Raw genomic sequence first — 19,523 nt, 5'->3', positions numbered from 1 at the left:
GGAACATACATATCCATAATTACCTTAAACGTGAATGGATTAAACGCTCCAACCAAAAGAACCAGGCTTGCTGAATGGATACAAAAACAAGACCCATATATATGCTGTCTATAAGAGACCCACTTCAGACTTAGGGACACATACAGAATGAAAGTGAGAGGATGGAAAAAGATATTCCATGCAAATGGAAATCAAAAGAAAGCTGGAGTAGCAATACTCATATCAGATAAAATAGACTTTAAAATAAAGAATGTTGCAAGAGACAAGGAAGGACACTATGTAATGATCAAAGGGATCAATCCAAGAAGAAGATATAACAATTATAAATATATATGCACCCAACATAGGAGCACCTCAATACATAAGGCAACTGGTAACAGCTATAAAAGAGGAAATGGACAGTAACACAATAATAGTAGGGGACTTTTAATACCTCACTTACACCAATGGACAGATCATCCAAAATGGAAATAAATAAGAAAACAGAAGCTTTAAATGAAACAATAGACCAGATAGATTTAATTGATATTTATAGGACATTCCATCTAAAAACAGGGGATTACATGTTCTTCTCAAGTGCGCACGGAACATTCCCCAGGATAGATCCCATCTTGGGTCACAAATCAAGCCTCAGTAAATTTAAGAAAATTCAAATCATACCAAGAATCTTTTCTGACCACAACGCTATGAGATTAGAAATGAATTACAAGGGAAAAACGTAAAAAACACAAACACTTGGAGACTAAACACTACATTACTAAATAACCAAGAGATCACTGAAGAAATCAAAGAGGAAATCAAAAAATACCTAGAGACACATGACAATGAAAACACAACAATCCAAAACCTGTGGGATGCAGCAAAAGCAGTTCTAAGCGGGATGTTTATAGCTATACAAGCCTACCTCAAGAAACAAGAAAAATCTCAAATAAACAATCTAACCTTACACCTAAAGGAACTAGAGAAAGAAGAACAAACAAAATCAAAGTTAGCAGAAGGAAAGAAATCATAAAGATCAGACCAGAAATAAATGAAATAGAAACAAAGAAAACAGTAGCAAGCATCAATAAAACTAAAATCTGGTTCTTTGAGAAGATAAGCAAAATTGGTAAACTATTAGCAAGATTCATCAAGAAAAAGAGGGAGAGGACTCAAATCAATAAAATTAGAAATGAAAAAGGAGAAGTTACAACAGACACCACAGAAATACAAAGCATCCTAAGAGACTACTACCAGCAACTCTATGCCAAAAAAATGGACAACCTGGAAGAAACGGACAAATTCTTAGAAAGGTATAACCTTCCAAGACTGAACCAGGAAGAAATAGAAAATATAAACAGACCAATCACAAGTAATGAAATTGAAACTGTGATTAAAAATCTTCCAACGGGGCTTCCCTGGTGGTGCAGTGGTTGAGAGTCCGCCTGCCGATGCAGTGGATACGGGTTCGTGCTCTGGTCCGGGAGGATCCCACATGCCGCGGAGCGGCTGGGCCCATGAGCCATGGCTGCTGAGCCTGCGCGTCCCAAGCCTGTGCTCCGCAATGGGAGAGGCCAGAACAGTGAGATGCCCGCGTACTGCCAAAAAAAAAAATCTTCCAACAAACAAAAGTCCAGGACCAGATGGCTTCACAGGTGAATTCTATCAAACATTTAGAGAAGATGTAACACCATCCTTCTCAAACTCTTCCAAAAAATTTCAGGGGAAGGAACACTCCCAAACTCATTCTATGAGGCCACCCTCACCCTGATACCAAAACCAGACAAAGAGACTACAACAAAAGAAAATTACTGACCAATATCACTGATGAATATAGATGTAAAAATCCTCAACAAAATACTGGCAAACAGAATCCAACAACACATTAAAAGGATCATATACCATGATCAAGTGGAATTTATCCCAGGGATGCAAGGATTCTTCAATATATGCAAATCAATCAATGTGATACACCCTATTAACAAATAGAAGAATAAAAACCATATGACCATCTCAATACATGCAGAAAAAGCTTTTGACAAAATGCAACACTCATTTATGACAAAAACTCTCCAGAAAGTGGGCATAGAGGGAACTTACCTCAACATAATAAAGGGCATATATGACAAACCCACAGGAAACATCATTCTCAATGGTGAAAAACTGAAAGCATTTCCTCTAAGATCAGGAACAAGACAAGAATGTCCACTCTCACCACTATTATTCAACATAGTTTTGGAAGTCCTAGCCACAGCAATCAGAGAAGAAGAAGAAATAAAAGGAATACAAATTGGAAAAGAAGAAGTAAAACTGTCACTGCAGATGACATGATACTATACATAGAGAATCCTAAAGATGCCACCAGAAAACTACTAGAGCTAATCAATGCATTTGGTAAAGTTGCAGGATACAAAATTAATGCACAGAAATCTCTGGCATTCCTATACACTAATGATGAAAAATCTGAAAGGGAAATTAAGGAAACACTCCCATTTACCACTGCAACAAAAAGAATAAAATGCCTAGGAATAAACTTTCCTAGGGAGACAAAAGACCTGTATGCAGAAAACTATAAGACACTGATAAAAGAAATTAAAAATGATACCAACAGATGGAGAGATATACCATGTTCTTGGATTAGAAGAATCAATATTGTGGAAATGACTATACTACCCAAAGCTACCTAGCGATTCAATGCAATCCCTATCAAATTACCAATGGCATTTTTTACGGAACTAGAACAAAAAATCTTAAAATTTGTATGGAGACACAAAAGGCCCCAAATAGCCAAAGCAGTCTTGAGGGAGAAAAATGGAGCTGGAGGAATCAGACTCCCTGACTTCAGACTATACTATAAAGCTACAGTAATGAAGACAATATGGTACTGGCACAAAAACAGAAACATAGATCAATGGAAGAAGATAGAAGGCCCAGAGGTAAACCCACGCATCTATGGTCAACTAATCTATGACAAAGGAGACAAGGATATACAATGGAGAAAAGACAGTCTCTTCAATAAGTGGTGCTGGGAAAACTGGACAGCTATATGTAAAAGGATGAAATTAGAGCACTCCCTAACACTATACACACAAAAAAAACTCAAAATGGATTCGAGACCTAAATGTAAGACCGGACACTATAAAACTCTTCGAGGAAAACATAGGAAGAACACTGTTTGACATAAATCACAGCAAGATCTTTTTTGATCCACCTCCTAGAGTAATGGAAATAAAAACAAAAATAAACAAATGGGACCTAATGAAACTTAAAAGCTTTTGCACAGCAAAGGAAACCATAAACAAGACAAAAAGACAACCCTCAGAATGGGAGAAAATATTTGCAAATGAATCAGTGGCCAAAGGATTAATCTCCAAAATATATAAACAGCTCATGTAGCTCAAAATTAAAGAAACAAACAACGCAATCCGAAAATGGGCAGAAGACCTAAATAGACATTTCTCCAAAGAAGACATACAGATGGCCAAGAAGCACATGAAAAGCTGCTCAAACTCACTAATTATTAGAGAAATGCATATCGAAACTACAATGAGGTATCACCTCACACCAGTTAGAATGGGCATCATCAGAAAATCTACAAACAACAAATGCTGGAGAGGGTGTGGAGAAAAGGGAACTGTCTTGCGCTGTTGGTGGCATTGTCAACCTATGTAGCCCCTGTGGAGAACAGTATGGAAGTTCCTTAAAAAAGTAAAAATAGAATTACCATATGATCTAGCAATCCCACTACTGGGCATATACCCAGAGAAAACCATAATTCGAAAAGACACATGCACCCCAGTGTTCATTGCAGCACTATTTACAATAGCCAGGTCACGGAAGCAACCTAAATGCCCATCGACAGACAAATGGATAAAGAAGTAGTGGTACATATATACAATGGAATATTACTCAGCCATAAAAAGGAACGAAATTGGGCCGTTTGTTGAGACGTGGATGGATCTAGAGACTGTCATACAGAGTGAAGTAAGTCAGAAAGAGAAAAACAAATATCATATATTAACGCATATATGTGGAACCTAGAAAAATGGTACAGATGAACCATTTTGCAGGGCAGAAATTGAGATTCAGATGTAGAGAACAAACGTATGGACACCAAGGGGGGAAGGCCTCGGGGTGGTGGTGGTATGAAGTGGGCGATTGGGATTGACATGTATACACTGATGTTTATAAAATTGATGACTAATAAGAACCTGCTGTATAAAAAATAAAATAAAATTCAAAAAAGAATAATGAAGTAGAAAATTCAATGGCCTTTTGTTTATTCACAAAGTTGTGCAATCATCACCACAATATATTTTAGAACATTTTCATCACCCCCCAACCAAAGAAGGAAAAAAATCACCTCTATACTGATTAGCACTCACTCCCCATTCCCGCCCTCTGCCCAGCCCCCGGCAACTACTAATCTGCTTTTGTCTTTATGGATTTGACTGTTCTGGCCATTTCAAATAAACGGAATCACACAATATGCGATCCTTTGTGACTGGCTTCTTTCATTTAGCATATTGTCTTCAAGGTTCATCCATGTTGTAGCATGTGTCAATAGTTCATTCCTCTTTATTTTTGAATATTATTCCATTGTATAGATATAGCACATTTTGTTTATCCTTTCCTCAGTGGATAACTCATTTGGGTTGCTTCCACTTTTTTGGCTGTTATGAATAATGCTGCTATGAATAATTGTGTGCAAGTTTTTATGTGAACATTTTTGTTCAGTTCTCTTGGGTATATACCTAGGAGTGGAATTGCTGGGTCATCGAGTAAGTCTGTGTTTAACTTTTTGAGTAATTGCTAAACTGTTTTCCAAAGCAGCTGTACCATTTTGCATTCCCACCAGCAGTGTATGATGGCTTTAATTTTGCCACATCTTTGCCAACATTTGTTATTATTTGTCTTTTTTGATGATAGTCATCCTAGTGTGTGTGAAGTGGTATCTCATTGTGATTTCTGTTGACTCTTAGTTGACAAATCCATCAACAGCGTTAAAATCATAGATTTTGATATATTTGTATGGAAGGTCTTCCTTCCCTCAACTGCCAGATCTACTCCCAGATTGATAAGTTTCCTTAGTGTTCACTCTTCACGGGAGACAGGGCTTGGAAGTTATTTGTCCTGTATACATGCAGGTCTTTGCAGCTAATTGGTGGGCATAGAGGCAGTATCTAGGTGATGGTTGGAATACTGGTAGATTTCCATCTTTCCCTTCCTCCCTCCCTTCCTTCCTTCATTTACCAAATATATTTGGCATTTAAGAATATCCCTTATTCCCACCACCGAAAGAAATAGAAGAGATCATAATGAAAAAAATCTAGCAGCTGTCTTAAGTGGGTTTCCTAGAAGCAGAGTCTGAGATAGGGGCTTCTGGTACAAGTGACTTCCTGAGAGAGTATTCTCAGGAAAAACCTATAAGGGAGTGAGGAAAGCAAGATAGGACAGGGAAGAAGCTAGGGAAAAATATGTTTTCTGGAGAAGTCTGACCTCAGCCTGATCCCACTGGGAGCTCTGAAGTGTGAAATGCGTCAGTTTGTCCCACCCAGTGGCAAGAGAGGTGGGGGTCTGGGCTGTGATACTCTTGCTTCAGTTAGTCTTTTTCTATGGGCATCCCCCCAGGAGGGAGGGGTATCTGATATCCTAAGCGACTCTGGGGGAGCTGCTGCCCATCTGCCAAGGGCAATCCTGGGGAGGAGGCGGGCAGGTAGAAGCGATACCCATTACCATCTATGGCAGCTGGGAGATGAGAACCTTCAGAGGAGTAAAGGGGACTTGCGTGGAATACCAACAGTACCTGTTTGGGATTCATTAATTGATCAATGTATTTTTATTTTGTCCAGCTGTCGAACTTCTTCTCCTTCATGTTGGAAAACTATACACGTCTACTTGAGGAAGATTCAGGTAAGTAAAAAGTTTAGTCTTTTGAAAAGGAGTCATTAAATATTGAATTGTCTCATCAAGGAATGTAAACTGAAGATGAGAGAACACTAAGAAATTAAAAAGATGCCCATCTGTCTTGTCTGTGTGACACCAAGCAACTGGTGAAAACAGTTTAACTGGCTTTTTCCATCCTTGATTGCTGTTAACTAATTGACCATTTAATTTTTTCATTTTCAAAAAACTGAATTAGGGCTGCCGTGGTGGCACAGTGGTTGAGAGTCCGCCTGCTGATGCAGGGGACGCAGGTTCGCGCCCCGGTCCGGGAGGATCCCACGTGCCGCAGAGCGGCTGGGCCTGTGAGCCATGGCCGCTGAGTCTGCGCGTCCGGAGCCTGTGCTCCGCAACGGGAGAGGCCACAACAGTGAGAGGCCCACGTACCGCAAAAAGTAAATAAATAAATAAATAAACTGAATTAGATTTCATTTTACATTAGTATGTTGAATACCTTCTCTGAACCACAACCTACTAATGTACAATAGTAGCTTAGTAAAGAGGATCTTATTTTTAATCTACAGAACTTTTGTGCTGAGAGATCAAAATATCTTGACTATTTCATGAAACAGATCTGGGTGGGGGATTAAACACAGTTGGCACCATCATGTCTCTGTTTTCTCCATAGCTAGCTAGCTGTCTGTCAGGCTGTGTATTTATCTATCATTTATTTAGTCATTCTGAAATGACTGAATAAATCATTTCAGATACAGACAATATAGGGGTGATTCAAAATGATTTTAAAATGATAGTTATTGAGGAACTTCCCTGGCGGTCCAGTGGTTAGGACTCAGTGTTTCCGCTGCAGGGGGCATGGCTTCAGTCCCTGGTCAGGGAACTAAGATCTCACATGCCACTCGGCACAGCCAAAAAAAAAAAAAATTATAGTTATTCACAAGTCATGTATTTCTCTGCAAATTAAGATCTGCCTGTTGTTATCTTCAAGGTAGGCACTTGACTTAGAAGCTCATTTTTCTTTAATTTGGGCCAACTATTTTTGCTCTAGTTAAAAATGTGTATGGCATCTAAAGCATCTTTTAATCTAGTGAGCATCCTTCAAAGTGGTGAAAGAAGGGTGTTTTAATGGTATGCTCTGAGCTAAGTACATATGTGTGAAACTAATGAAAGCATTTAATGATCTGTAGAAGGTTTCTGAAAGGTGGAATAGCCAAACCTGAGGAGTGGGGAGTGGGTGGGAAGTAGGTATTTTGCCATTTTGTTTCTTTTAGCTAATTACAATTTGAAGACAGTTGTTTGTGCTTCATGTTCTTTGGCAAAAATATTTCTGAGAGGAAATATAATAATAATGAAATGAAACAGCCCTCTTTCTGCCAATGACCTAATATTTTAATCTGAGCTATGCATCAGAATCACTTATGGATATTCATAGCCACAGATGGCTGGGTTCCAGCGCAAAGATATTTACTTAGGCTCTGTATTTTTAAAAATCTGCTTAAAAAAATTATACCAGTGATTTAAAAATATTTTTAAAATTTTATCAGAGAAGGGGACAGTGGTTTAAACTTCTTATGTAAACTTTTCTGGAAGAAAAGTATACAAATTATAGGAAAGTACACAAATGATAAGTATATGACTTAATAAATTTTCTCAGAGTAAACTCAGCCTTGTAACATGCACCCAGAACAAGAAATAAAACATTATCATAGCCACAGAAGCCCCCTCCTGTTCTCCGCCACTCACTACCCAATCCCTGCACCCTCCTCACTACTTTCCTGACTTCTACCTCCTAGTTTAGTTTTGCTTGTTTTTGAACTTCTCTGTATAAATGAAAACATACAGTTTTGCTTCTTTTACTCAACTTTATATTTGTGAGAGTCATCCATTTGGTCATTCTTATTGCTGAATAATATTTAATTTTATGAATATACCAAAGTTTATCCATTCTATTGTTATGGACATTTGAGTTGTTTTCAGTTTTGGTAATTTAAATGGTACTGCTATGCACATTCGTGTACTTGTCCTTTTTAGTGAACATATATATTCTTTTCTTTTGCTATATGCTCATTTTCAGTTATCTATTGCTGTATAATAAACCACCCCAAAATTTAGTGCTTTAAAACAACAACCATTTTATTGCTTGTGATTCTGTGGGTCAGGCATTTGAAGGGCTCAGTGGGGATGGCTTGTCTTTGTTGTACGTGCTGTCAGTTGGGCTCACTCAACTTAGCTGGGCTAGAGAGGGAGGTCCAAATGGTTTTCTTACATGTTTGGGACTTTGGTGTGGGCTGTGAACTTGGGTACCTCAGTTCTCCTCATGCAGCCTCTCTGTCCAACAGGATATCCTGGACTTCTTTACATGGCAGCTAGATCCCAAGAGGGCAAAGGCAGAAGCCACAAGGCCTCTTTAGGCCTTTGCTCTGGAACTCACACAAAATCAGTTCTGCCATATCCTATTGGTCAAAGCAAGTCACAAGGCTAGGTGCAGATTCAAAGGGGTTAGGAAAGATCCATCTCTTGCAGGGAGCAGTAGCAGCAGCATTATCTTGTAAAGGGATATGAATACAAGGAGACATGATTCGTTGGGGACCATTATTATAAAGATGTACCACAACCCAGGAAAGGAAGTTTGGAGTTATAGGGCATGCATATGCTTAGCTTTATTAGGTACTGATAAACAGTTTTACAAAATTGTTGTACCAAGTTATACTGCCAACAGTGTATGAGAGTTCCAATTGTTCAGTATCTTTGCCAACACTTGAAATTATCAGTCCTTTTCATTTTATTCATTCTGGTGAGTATGTAGTAGTATCACATTTCTGCTTTAATTTGCATTCCCCTGGTGAGCAGAGAAGTTGCTCACCTGTTTGAATGTTTAGCAGTCACGTGGACATCCCATATGGCAAAGTGCCTGTTCAGGTCTTTTGCCCATTTTTCTATTGGGTATCTGCCTTTTTCTTACCAATTTCTAAGAGTTCTGTAGGTATTCTAAATATGAGAATGTGAATCTTTGTTAGATAAATTTATTGCGAATATCTGTTCCTAGTCTTTGGCTTTTATCTATCCCCCTAGTATTTAATCTTTAAATGATGTCTTTTGGTGAGTAGACATTCTTTTTTTTTTTTTTTTTGCGGTACGCGGGCCTCTCACTGTTGTGGCCTCTGCCATTGCGGAGCACAGGCTCCAGACGCGCAGGCCCAGCGGCCATGGCTCAAGGGCCCAGCCGCTCTGCGGCATGTGGGATCTTCCCAGACTGGGGCATGAACCCGCGTCCCCTGCATCGGCAGGCAGACTCTCAACCACTGCGCCACCAGGGAAGCCCGTGAGTAGACATTCTTGATTTTAATGTAGTACAAGTTTTTTCTTTCATGGTTAGTGCTTTCTGTATCCTGCTTAAGAAACCCTTGCCTGATAAGAGTGTTCACGCATGTGTGTGTGTCTATGTGTGCTCATTTGTGCAAAAATAAATACAGGAGAAACCTACAGGGTAAATCAGAAACTAATGACATTATTTACCTACAGGAAATGGAGGGATGGGTGGGAGCAGGGCAGAAAGAATGGGGAGAATGGGGTTTGGGTAGGAGAGATGAGGGGAAAGTGACACATCTCTGAGAATACCTTTTTGTAGTTCTGACTCTTAGAACCATGATAATGTTTCACATCCCTAAAAAAAATAATAATAATTAATTAAAAATAGGAAGAGAGAGAGAATGTGATTCCCAAGTAGAATACACACTGTGACAAATGAACTTAATTGTATTACAAATGAATAACCATCACCCAAAGGAGGTGGGGAAGAAACAAAATAACCTAAGTGACATTGGAAAATAGCATTCAACCATAATATGCCTTGATGAGGTTTCATTTTTATTTATCCTGTGTGGGGTTTGCTGAGCTTCTGTTATATCTAAGTTGATATTTTTGTCAGGTTTAGGAAATTTTCATCCATTAATTATTTAAATTATCTTTCTTTTCAAGTCTAAATATCTTTTTCTTTGTGAATCCTTGGCTTTTAAACTTAGAAGGCCCCGAAATATTTATTTTTTTTTTTTTTTTTTTTTTTTTTTTTTTTGGCCCCGAAATATTTAAAATGTGGATTACCATGGCTATTTTTCTAGATTTTTTATGATTTGACTTCTAAAAGTTTTAACATTTCATAAATTTTGAATTTTTGATATTAAACTAAAAAAGGAAAATTTGATGCCTAGTGGTTGAGAATAATTAAAAAACACACCTACGAAGAAAATGTCCAAGTAGTTAACCAAATTTTCCCCATGCCATTTATTTCATAATGTATCTTTTCACCATGTTTTGTAGTGCCTCCTTCATAATATATTCATTTAAAAATGTGTAATAGGGCATATTTCCGGGCTGTCTGTTATCTTATACATCTCTCTATTATAGGGTCCTAGAATCATACTGATTTAGTTATTATATGTATCAGAAAAAGAGATTTACAGATTATTGCTGTATGTTGATTTCACTTTCAAAATTTTTTCCAGCTTTATTAAAATATAGTTAACATATAACATTATATAAGTTTAAGGTGTACAGTATAATGATTTCTTATATGCATATATTGCAAAATGATTACCACAATGTTAGTTAACACATGCATCCATTCACATAGTTACAATTTTGTGTGTGTGTGGTGAGAGCTTTTAAAGTGTACTCTCTTAGCAACTTTCAATATATAATAGAGTATTATTGACTAGAGTCACCATACTGTACATTACTGTAAGTTGCTTTCTGATGGCCCTTTTTGGTGGGAGAGTTCCAGACAACCTCTACCTAGGCCTGTTTGGCAGAAGTGCTATGACCCCTAAGCAGGGTATATTTAGGGACTGGAAGGTCACTTAACATTTCCAGATACCAGGGCCAGATTAATGGTTTTAACTCTGAGGCACAGAGTATGCTGAGACATTCTGGGTGTTCCAAAGATGAGAGGTGACCTACATGTCCTACTGCTTGCTCAAAGCCAATTCATAGGACTTGATGGGGAGATGCTGCACATCCATTCCCCAGTCTGATTTTTCACATCAGCCTCCTCCCACAGGTAGAAAGCCAAAGCTGCTATATACATAGCAACAGGTTTAAACAGAGTCTGGTGGAAGTGGGGAGTGGGATGGAGTGAGTGGAAGTGTTGTTTTGACTTTTCTTTCTGCTTCCCAGATCAATCAAAATGTCCTATCAAGCCACGTATTTTATATTTTTTGTTGCTATGGTGAATAAGATATCTCCCCCCCATATCTCCCTAAAGATTATTGGTAGTATTTAGTGAAGCGTTTGGTTTATGTCTGTTTATTTTGTATTGTGATACTATTGAGCAGTAACATTAAATAATAATAATTATTATTATTACTACTCATATTTATTAAATGCCATGTGCCATGTCTTTTAAGTGCTTTAAATATATCATTTCATTTAGTTTTCATGACAAACCAGTGGAATTAGTATTCTCATCCCCCTTTTGTGGATGAGAATACTGAGGCTTATAAGGTAACCTCCCAAGGTTATTCATCTTATCAGTGGTGAAGCTGTGATTCAAACCAGTGAGATTAACCGCTGTATTATTTTAATTTTCCTATCAATTCCGGGAGTTTTTCAGTTGATTTCCTTGAGTGTAGATATTTAATCACACTGGTCACAAGTAACTTTATTTTTATATCTTTCTATGCAAGAGTCACTGCTCTTATTTTGGCTTCATGTTTTATTATATTTGCTGGAGATACAGAACAGTGTTAAAATGAAACAGTGAAAGTGGGCATCCTCGTTTTGTTAATGATTTAATGGAAAAACCATTACCGTTGATTTAAATTTTAAAAAATACGTTAAGGAGGTATCCTTCCATTCCTAGTTTTCTGAGTTTTTAAAAAAATCAAGAACAGGTGTTGAATTTTACAAACTTTCATCTTGGCATCTATTGAACTTATTGTATGAACACTCATGATTTTAATCCAGATTCATAATTGAGAAATGAAATAACTATAAACATGGTTCAGTTTGTGCTTTTCTTTTTCCAGCAACGTCTGGAGCTTGTATTCAAAGTGACATATGCAGGTGGTAGAGGCAGAAATTGTTTTTTTTTTTTTAATTATGGGCTTTAGATTTTTCCTAGTCCAGATTTTGAGTCTGTACTGGGCAAAAGAAGATTGTGTGTAGGGGGTATTTTTGAGGTATTTTCTTTAGAACAACTTGTTAAGGCATCATTCAGTTATAAGTCAAGATTTTATTATATTTAATTACTGTAGATTCATGTTGACAGAATTGTAAACCAAATAGGTATGGATTAATTCTAATCACATGTTGCACAAATATTCTTATTGCTGGCATTCATTAAATTATTATTATTAGTTATAATAGTTACAGCCCACAAGGACAGTACTTGCATTTGAAATGTTAACGCTTTTGATTGTTTTCACATATGATGCACGTTAGCTACCCACGTTAGGAAGAAAATCTATGTTATTCTTTTTTATGTGGATAAAAACCAGCAGAAGGATTATGATTTGATGTTTATTGATATTTCATATTGAGTAGTTTTGATTAAGAATGGTTTAGGGGGCTTCCCTGGTGGCACAGTGGTTAAGAATTCGCCTGTCAATGCAGGGGACACAGGTTTGAGTCCTGGTCCGGGAAGATCCCACATGCCGCGGAGCATCTAAGCCCGTGCGCCACAACGACTGAGCCTGCGCTCTAGAGCCCACGAGCCACAACTACTGAGCCCACGTGCCACAACTACTGAAGCCCAGGTGCCTAGAGCCCGTGCTCCGCAGCAATGAGAAGCCGGCACACCGCAACAAAGAGTAGCCCCTGCTTGCTGCAACTAGAGAAAGCCCGTGCACAGCAACGAAGACCCAATGCAGGCAAAACTAAATTAAAAAAAAAAAAAAGAATTGGTTTAGGGGATTCCCTGGTGGCCCAGTGGTTAGTACTCTGTGCTTCCACTGCAGGGGGCCCAGGTTCAATCCCTGGTTGGGGAATTAAGATCCTGCAAGCTGCAGAGCAAGGCCAAAAAAAAAAAAAAAAAATTGGTTTAGGGAAATGGTGCTTTTTCATATATTTATCACTGAACTTATAAGAAATGAGGGTCATCAAATGTATGAAAGGAAGGGCCAGACTGAACTTTTTTTTTTTAAGAAGAAAAGCAATATTTTTATTATGGTCTTAAATAACAAGACTGAGTTTTAATAACCAGAACTGGTGGAATTGACTTGATGTGTCAGTTAGCTGATGAGAAAGGGAAAGTTGACAGAACATTGGTGAAGGCAATGATCGGGAAAAGAAAATCAGTTCTTGTTTATACCTCACCAGTTGGGATTTCTCAGTAAGGTAGTTATAAGATGATATAGTGCGGGAATAAAGATGCAGACCTACTAGAGAATGGACTTGAGCATATGGGGAGAGGGAAGGGTAAGCTGGGACAAAGTGAGAGAGTGGCATGGACATAGGTACACTACCAAATGTAAAACCGATAGCTAGTGGGAAGCAGCCGCATAGCACAGGGAGATCAGCTCGATGTTTTGTGACCACCTAGAGGGGTGGGATAGGGAGGGTGGGAGGGAGACGCAAGAGGGAAGGGATGTGGGGATATTTGTATATGTATAGCTGATTCACTTTGTTATAAAGCAGAAACTAACACACCATTGGAAAGCAATTATACTCCAATAAAGATGTTAAAAAAAAAAAGATGGTATAGTGAAACTGCTGAGGTTGTTTTTGGTTTTGTTTGTTTGGTTGTTGTTGTTGTTTTCCCAAGAGGAGCCTGATTTTTCAGTAAGTAAAGCTGGGAAGAAGAAAGGTGTTTTTTTGGAGTAAGATGCTATTCTAAGAAAGACTACCAAGTTGAAATGATCATTAAGATAGTCAAGTAGAATATTTTGGCTTTTCTGCCTGCAAAATGAACCTGAGATAAAATTTACCAAGATGCTCTGCATTTCTAGTTTTCAAACATAAAATGAAATAATTAAGTTTTCTCAAATCTCAAACCAAATCCAAATGAGAAAAATAACCTCTGCTGGACCACACTGAAGACAGACATTATTACTCCTAAATTTAACTTCTTATAAAACATCGTCAATTACCACAAAAAAATATTGGAGTACACAATAATTTAGAAAACATTTAAAATTACCAAATATTATGACTTTAGAAAAAAATTTCAAGTTTAATTTTTAATTGTAATCTCTCAGCATAACTGAATAATGAAAAACAACGTATTCTATCTACATCTGCTAACATCATACCTTCCAAACCTATAGAGAACTTCTTATTCATTTATTTATTTATTTTTGGCTGCATTGGATTTTTGTTGCTGCATGCGGGCTTTCTCTAGTTGCGGTGAGCGGGGGCTACTCTTTGTTGTGGTGTGCAGTCTTCTCATTGCAGTGGCTTCTCGTTGCGGAGCACGGGCTCTAGGCGTGCGGGTTTCAGTAGTTGTGGCACGCGGGCTCAGTAGTTGTGGCACACAGGCTTAGTTGCTCCGTGGCATGTGGGATCTTCCCAGACCAGGCAGGGCTTCAACCCGTGTCCCCTGCATTGGCAGGTGGATTCTCAACCACTGTGCCACCAGGGAAGCCCTAGAGAACTTCTAATTAATGAGCTTAGTAGCAATTCAGTATTAATGAGCTGAAGAGTATGTCATTGTCCTCTCTATCAGTTATCTGTTACTGCAATAATACTGTGTATTAAACAACTATAATAGCTCAGTAGCATGTAATAAACATTTCTTTTTGCTCACAAGTGTACAGATCAGCTGAGCACTTCTGCTGATCTTGGCAGACTTGATTTGGCAGTTTTTTGGGTCTTGGTTGGAGTTCCCTCGTGTTTACAGGTCTGCTGGCGCGTGGCTGATCTAGGATGGCCGTGGCTTGGGTGACTCAGCTCTGCTCCACATGGTCTTGGAGCTTTCAGTAGACTAGCCTGGGATTTGTGGTAGTGACACAGTTTCAAAAGAGAGAGCATGGAAGCATACAAGGCCTCCTGAGGCCGGCTTGGAACTGGTACATAACACTTCCACCATATTCTTTAGTCCAACTCAAGTCACAAACCCAACCCAGCTTCAAGGTCTGGGGAAGGAGACTCTTGATGAGAGTGGCTGCAAAAATCACATTAAAAAGAGCATGACTAGAGGTTGGAGTAGAGAATTGGGGATACTTTTACAATCAATCTACCATATCACTTTTCATCTTTCTCCACCTGAATTGGCCAGATTTCTTTTCTTGGGCTGACTGTTTCATAGGCAGTCTAGCAAGAAAGAGATCCTGGGTCTCAGCACCTACTGAAATGGGCAGTGCAGGTAATCCGTTACACAGAAATATCTCTTCGAGAGAGAGGTCCTTTGGGAATTTCTGCCTATGGTTTGTTACCAAGAAGAAAAAGAAAATCATGTCAGAAAATTGGTTTTTATGTGACAAGAGAAACAAATCAATTACGTAAGTAGAATTTGAAGTGTCTAACAGGGAAAAGTTAAATGTTGCCATTTAATTTTCTGTAGATTCTGAATAGCCACAGATATTTGAACCAAATACAATGTATTGTTATGTTTCTAGCCCTATTAGTAAAAATCTGAGATATTAGAGTGGGCAAAAAAAAATGTAGAGTTAGAGCTTCAGAGCATCAAAATACCTTGATTGACCAGTTTTCCCTGTGCTCCTCCCTCTCCTCCCCGCTGATGAACTCACTGCTTTGGTAAAATGTCCACCTGGGAAGGGATAATGATGCTTCATGTGAATGTACCTACTGATCTCAGAACAAATCATTCCTCATGGTTATGTGTGGGTTATCTTGGTATTCATAACACTTAGCACAGTGCCTTACATGGGCTAGGTATTCAAGAAGTTATTTATTGCATTTTAAGTATGGGAATGTAGATTTTTCCCCCCTTTTCTGTCTTTCCATTTCCAGAATTAGTAACTCACCTTTTTGACAGCAACATCCAGGACAAGGATAGACAGGACTATTGGGTGTTGATAGACGTCCCAGACTCCTACTGTGGTCCTCGACTGCAATTTCCTCTCACTTTTACTGATATTGATTTACTGATTGAGGCCTTCAAGCAACAACAGGCAAGTAGAAGCAGATACTGTCCTGATTCTTGTACATAACATGTGCTATCTGTTGAATGAATAGATGAAAATACTACAGCAGAAATGCATTCCCTTGGGAAAAAACTTCACATTAAGTGAGAGCTACCCTCTGCTCTGCTTAACCCATTAAATACAAATCTCCTCAGGTGCACAGAAACCTCCTCTCTATCTGTAGGCTTACAGTATTTCCTTGTTCTTTTTCTGAGGTTTAATTCACATACTATAAAATTCACCATTTTAAAGTGTACGATTGATTCAGTGCTTTTTAGTACATTCACAAGATTGTGTAACAATCACTAATATCTAATTCCAGAACATTTTCTTCACCCCCAGAAGAAGTGCCGTACCCATTACCATTCCCTCCTCCCCCACTCCTGGCAACCACTGTTCTACTTTCTGTCTCTGTGGATTTGTCTCTTCTGGATATTTTGTACAAACGGAGTCATGTAATATGTTTCCTTTTGTATGTGGCTTATTTCCCGTAGCATAATGTTTTTAAGATTCATTCATGCCATGGTATATTTCATCACTCCTTTATTTTTATGGCTGACTAATATTCTATTATATGAGTATACCACATTTTTATCCATTCATCAGTGGATGAACATTTGGATTTTTTCTACCTTTTGGCTATTATGAGCAATGCTGCCATGAACATTTATGTGTAAGTTTTTATATGAACATATGTTTTCAATTCTGTTGTTTCTATATCTAGGAGTGGAATTGCTGAGTCATATGGTGACTCAATGTTTAACATTTTGAGGAACTGCTAAATTGTTTTCCACAGTGGCTGTACCATTTTACATTACCACTAGTAATAGGTGAGGGTTCCAGTTTCTCCACATTTTTTGCCAACATTTGTTATTTTATGTTTTAAAAAAATTTTTAATTTTATTATAGCTATCCTAGTTGTGTGTAAAGTGGTATCTAATTGTGGTTCTCATATGCATTTCCCTAATGGCTAAGATGTTGAGCATCTTTTCATGCTTACTGGCCATTTGTACACATTCTTTGGAGAAATGTCTATTCAGATCCTTTGCCCATTTTAAAATCAGGTTATTTGTCTTTTTACTATTGAGTTGTAAGGGTTCTTTATATATTCTGGATACAAGTCCCTTATCAGGTATACAATTTGCAAATATTTTCTCCCATTCTGTAGGTTGTCTTGTCACTTTCTTAATAATGTCTTTTGAGTCACAAAAGTTTCTAATTTTGATGACGTCCAATTTATCTCCTTTTTTCTTTCGTTGCTTGTGTTTTGGCATCATATCTAAGAATCCATTGCTAAATCCAAGGTCATGAAGGTTTACCCCTATGTTTTCTTTTAAGAATTTTATAGTTTTAGCTCTGACATTTAGCTCTATGAGCCGTTTTCAGTTAACATCTCTATATGGTATGAAGTATGGGTCCAACTTCATTCTTTGCATGTGGATATGCAGTTGTCCCTATACCTTTTGTTGAAGAATCTGTTCTTTCCCCATTGAATGGTTTTGGTTCCTTTGTAAAAAATTAATAGGCCATAGCTGTCTGGATTTATTTCTGGACTTCCAATTCTTTTCCATTGGTGTGTGTGTCTATCCTTATGCCAGTACCACATTGTCTTGATTACTGTAGCTTTGTGGTAAGTTTTGAAATCAGGAAGTGTCAATCCTTTGACTTTGTTATTCTTTTTCAATATTGTTTTGGCATTTAGGGTCCCTTGCAGTGAATTTGAAGATTGACTTTTCCATTTATGCAAAAAAGCCCACTGAGATTTTGGTAGGGGTTGCACTGAATCTGTAGATTGCTTTGGGTAATATTGTCTTCTTGACAATATTAAGTCTTCTAATCCATGAACATGGGATGTTTTTCCATTTATTTGGGTCTTCTTTAATTTCCTTCAGCTATGCTTTATAATTTTATACTTTTCAGTGTACAAGTCTTTCACTACCTTAAATTTATTCCTAGGTATTTTATTCTTTTGGTTGCTATTATAAAACGAATTGCTTTCTTAATTCCCTTTTGAACTGTTCATTGCTGGTGTATAGAAACACAACTGATTTTTGTGGGTTGATCTTTTACTCTGCAACTTTGGTGAATTCATTTATTAGCTGTAATATGTGTGTGTGTGTGTGTGTGTGTGTGTGTGTATTCTTTTGGATATTCTATATACAGGATCACATCATCTGTGAATAGAGTTTTACTTCTTCGTTTCTGGTTTAGATGCCTTTTATTTCTTTTTCTTGCCTAACTGCTCTGGCTAGGATTGCCAGTATAATGTTGAATAGCAGTGGTGAGAGTGGACATGCTTTTCTTGTTCCTGATCTTAGGGAGAAAGCTTTTAATCTTTTCACCATTGAGTTTGATGTTAGTTATGGTTTTGTTTTGTTTTGTTTTTAATAAATGCTGTTTATCAAGTTGAGGAAGTGTCCATCTATTCCTAGTTTTCTGAGTGGCTTTATCATGAAAAGGTGTTGGAATTTGTCAAATACTTTTTCTGCATTAGTTGAGATGATTGTGTGTTTTTTTCCCTTCATTGTAGTAATGTTGTGTATTACATTGGTTAGTTTTCTTATGTTGAACCACTCTTATATTCCTGGAATAAATCCCACTTGGTTATGGTATATAATTCTTTAGAAATTCTGTTGGATTTGGTTTGCTGGTATCTTGTCAAGGATTTTTGCATTTTATTTGTAAGGGATACTGGTCTGTATTTTCTTTTTGTGTGGTGTCTTTATCTGGCTTTGATATCAAGGTAATACTGTCCTCATGAAATGAGTTAGGAATTGCTTCCTTCTCTTCTATTTTTTAGAAGAGTTTGAGAAGGATTGGTGTTACTTCTTTAAATGTTTCATAGAGTTCACCAGTGAAGCTGTCTGGTCTTGCACTTTTCTTTGTTAGGAAGTTTGTGATTAGTGATTCAATCTCTATGTGTTCTAGATCTGTTCAGATTTTCTATTTCTTCTTGAGTGTTTTGATAATGTGTGTGTTTCCAGGAATTTGTCCATTTCATCTAAGTTATCTAATTTGTTAGTATACAGTTGTTCGTAATATTCTCTTATAATTCTTTTTATTTCTTTGAGGTCAGTGGTAATGGCCCCATTTTCATTTCTGATTATAGTTATTTGCACTTTCTCTTTTTTTTCTTGGCCAGTCTAGGTAAAATTTTGTCAATTTTGTAGCTCTTTTCAAAGAACCAACTTTTGTTTTTGTTGATTCTATTGGTTTTCTGTTCTCTATTTCATTTATCTGCACTCTAATCCCTATCTTCTTCCTTCTGCTGGCTTTCCGTTTAATTTGCTCTTCTTTTTCTAGCTCCTTAACTCATTATTGATGGGGGGATTTTTGTAGAAACTAATGCCTGTGGCTGGCGATTTTTATTTTGGCTGGCCAGAAAGTCAATTCTGTTATTTCACTAACACTTTGCAGGTTATTACATTCAGTAGTTATATCTGACACACCTGTAAAGTCTTCTAATTTTTGTGAAATGTTGTCTTCTATCCACTCTTCTTAGAAGCAAAGGAGCATTCTCCAGCACCACGAGTTTCATTTTCACTTTCCGTATCAGAATCAATC

General features: G+C 37.6%; 1 protein-coding gene across 5 annotated transcripts in view; it reads left to right on the top strand.

Annotated features, from left to right (window-relative positions):
* PPEF1 (protein phosphatase with EF-hand domain 1) overlaps positions 1–19,523 on the top strand; it is a 148,767-nt gene that overhangs the window by 64,603 nt on the left and 64,641 nt on the right. For all 5 annotated transcript variants that reach the window (XM_073798778.1, XM_019927731.3, XM_073798776.1 and 2 more), the window contains 2 exons: positions 5,832–5,892; positions 15,787–15,947. In XM_073798778.1, the coding sequence (XP_073654879.1) occupies positions 5,832–5,892; positions 15,787–15,947 (222 nt within the window). The remainder of the gene's footprint in view (positions 1–5,831; positions 5,893–15,786; positions 15,948–19,523) is intronic.

Source organism: Tursiops truncatus, chromosome X (assembly GCF_011762595.2).
Source record: "Tursiops truncatus isolate mTurTru1 chromosome X, mTurTru1.mat.Y, whole genome shotgun sequence".
Taxonomy (NCBI): domain Eukaryota; kingdom Metazoa; phylum Chordata; class Mammalia; order Artiodactyla; family Delphinidae; genus Tursiops; species Tursiops truncatus.
Note: the sequence above shows the minus strand (reverse complement) of the source record. Positions and strands in the feature narration are given on the sequence as shown.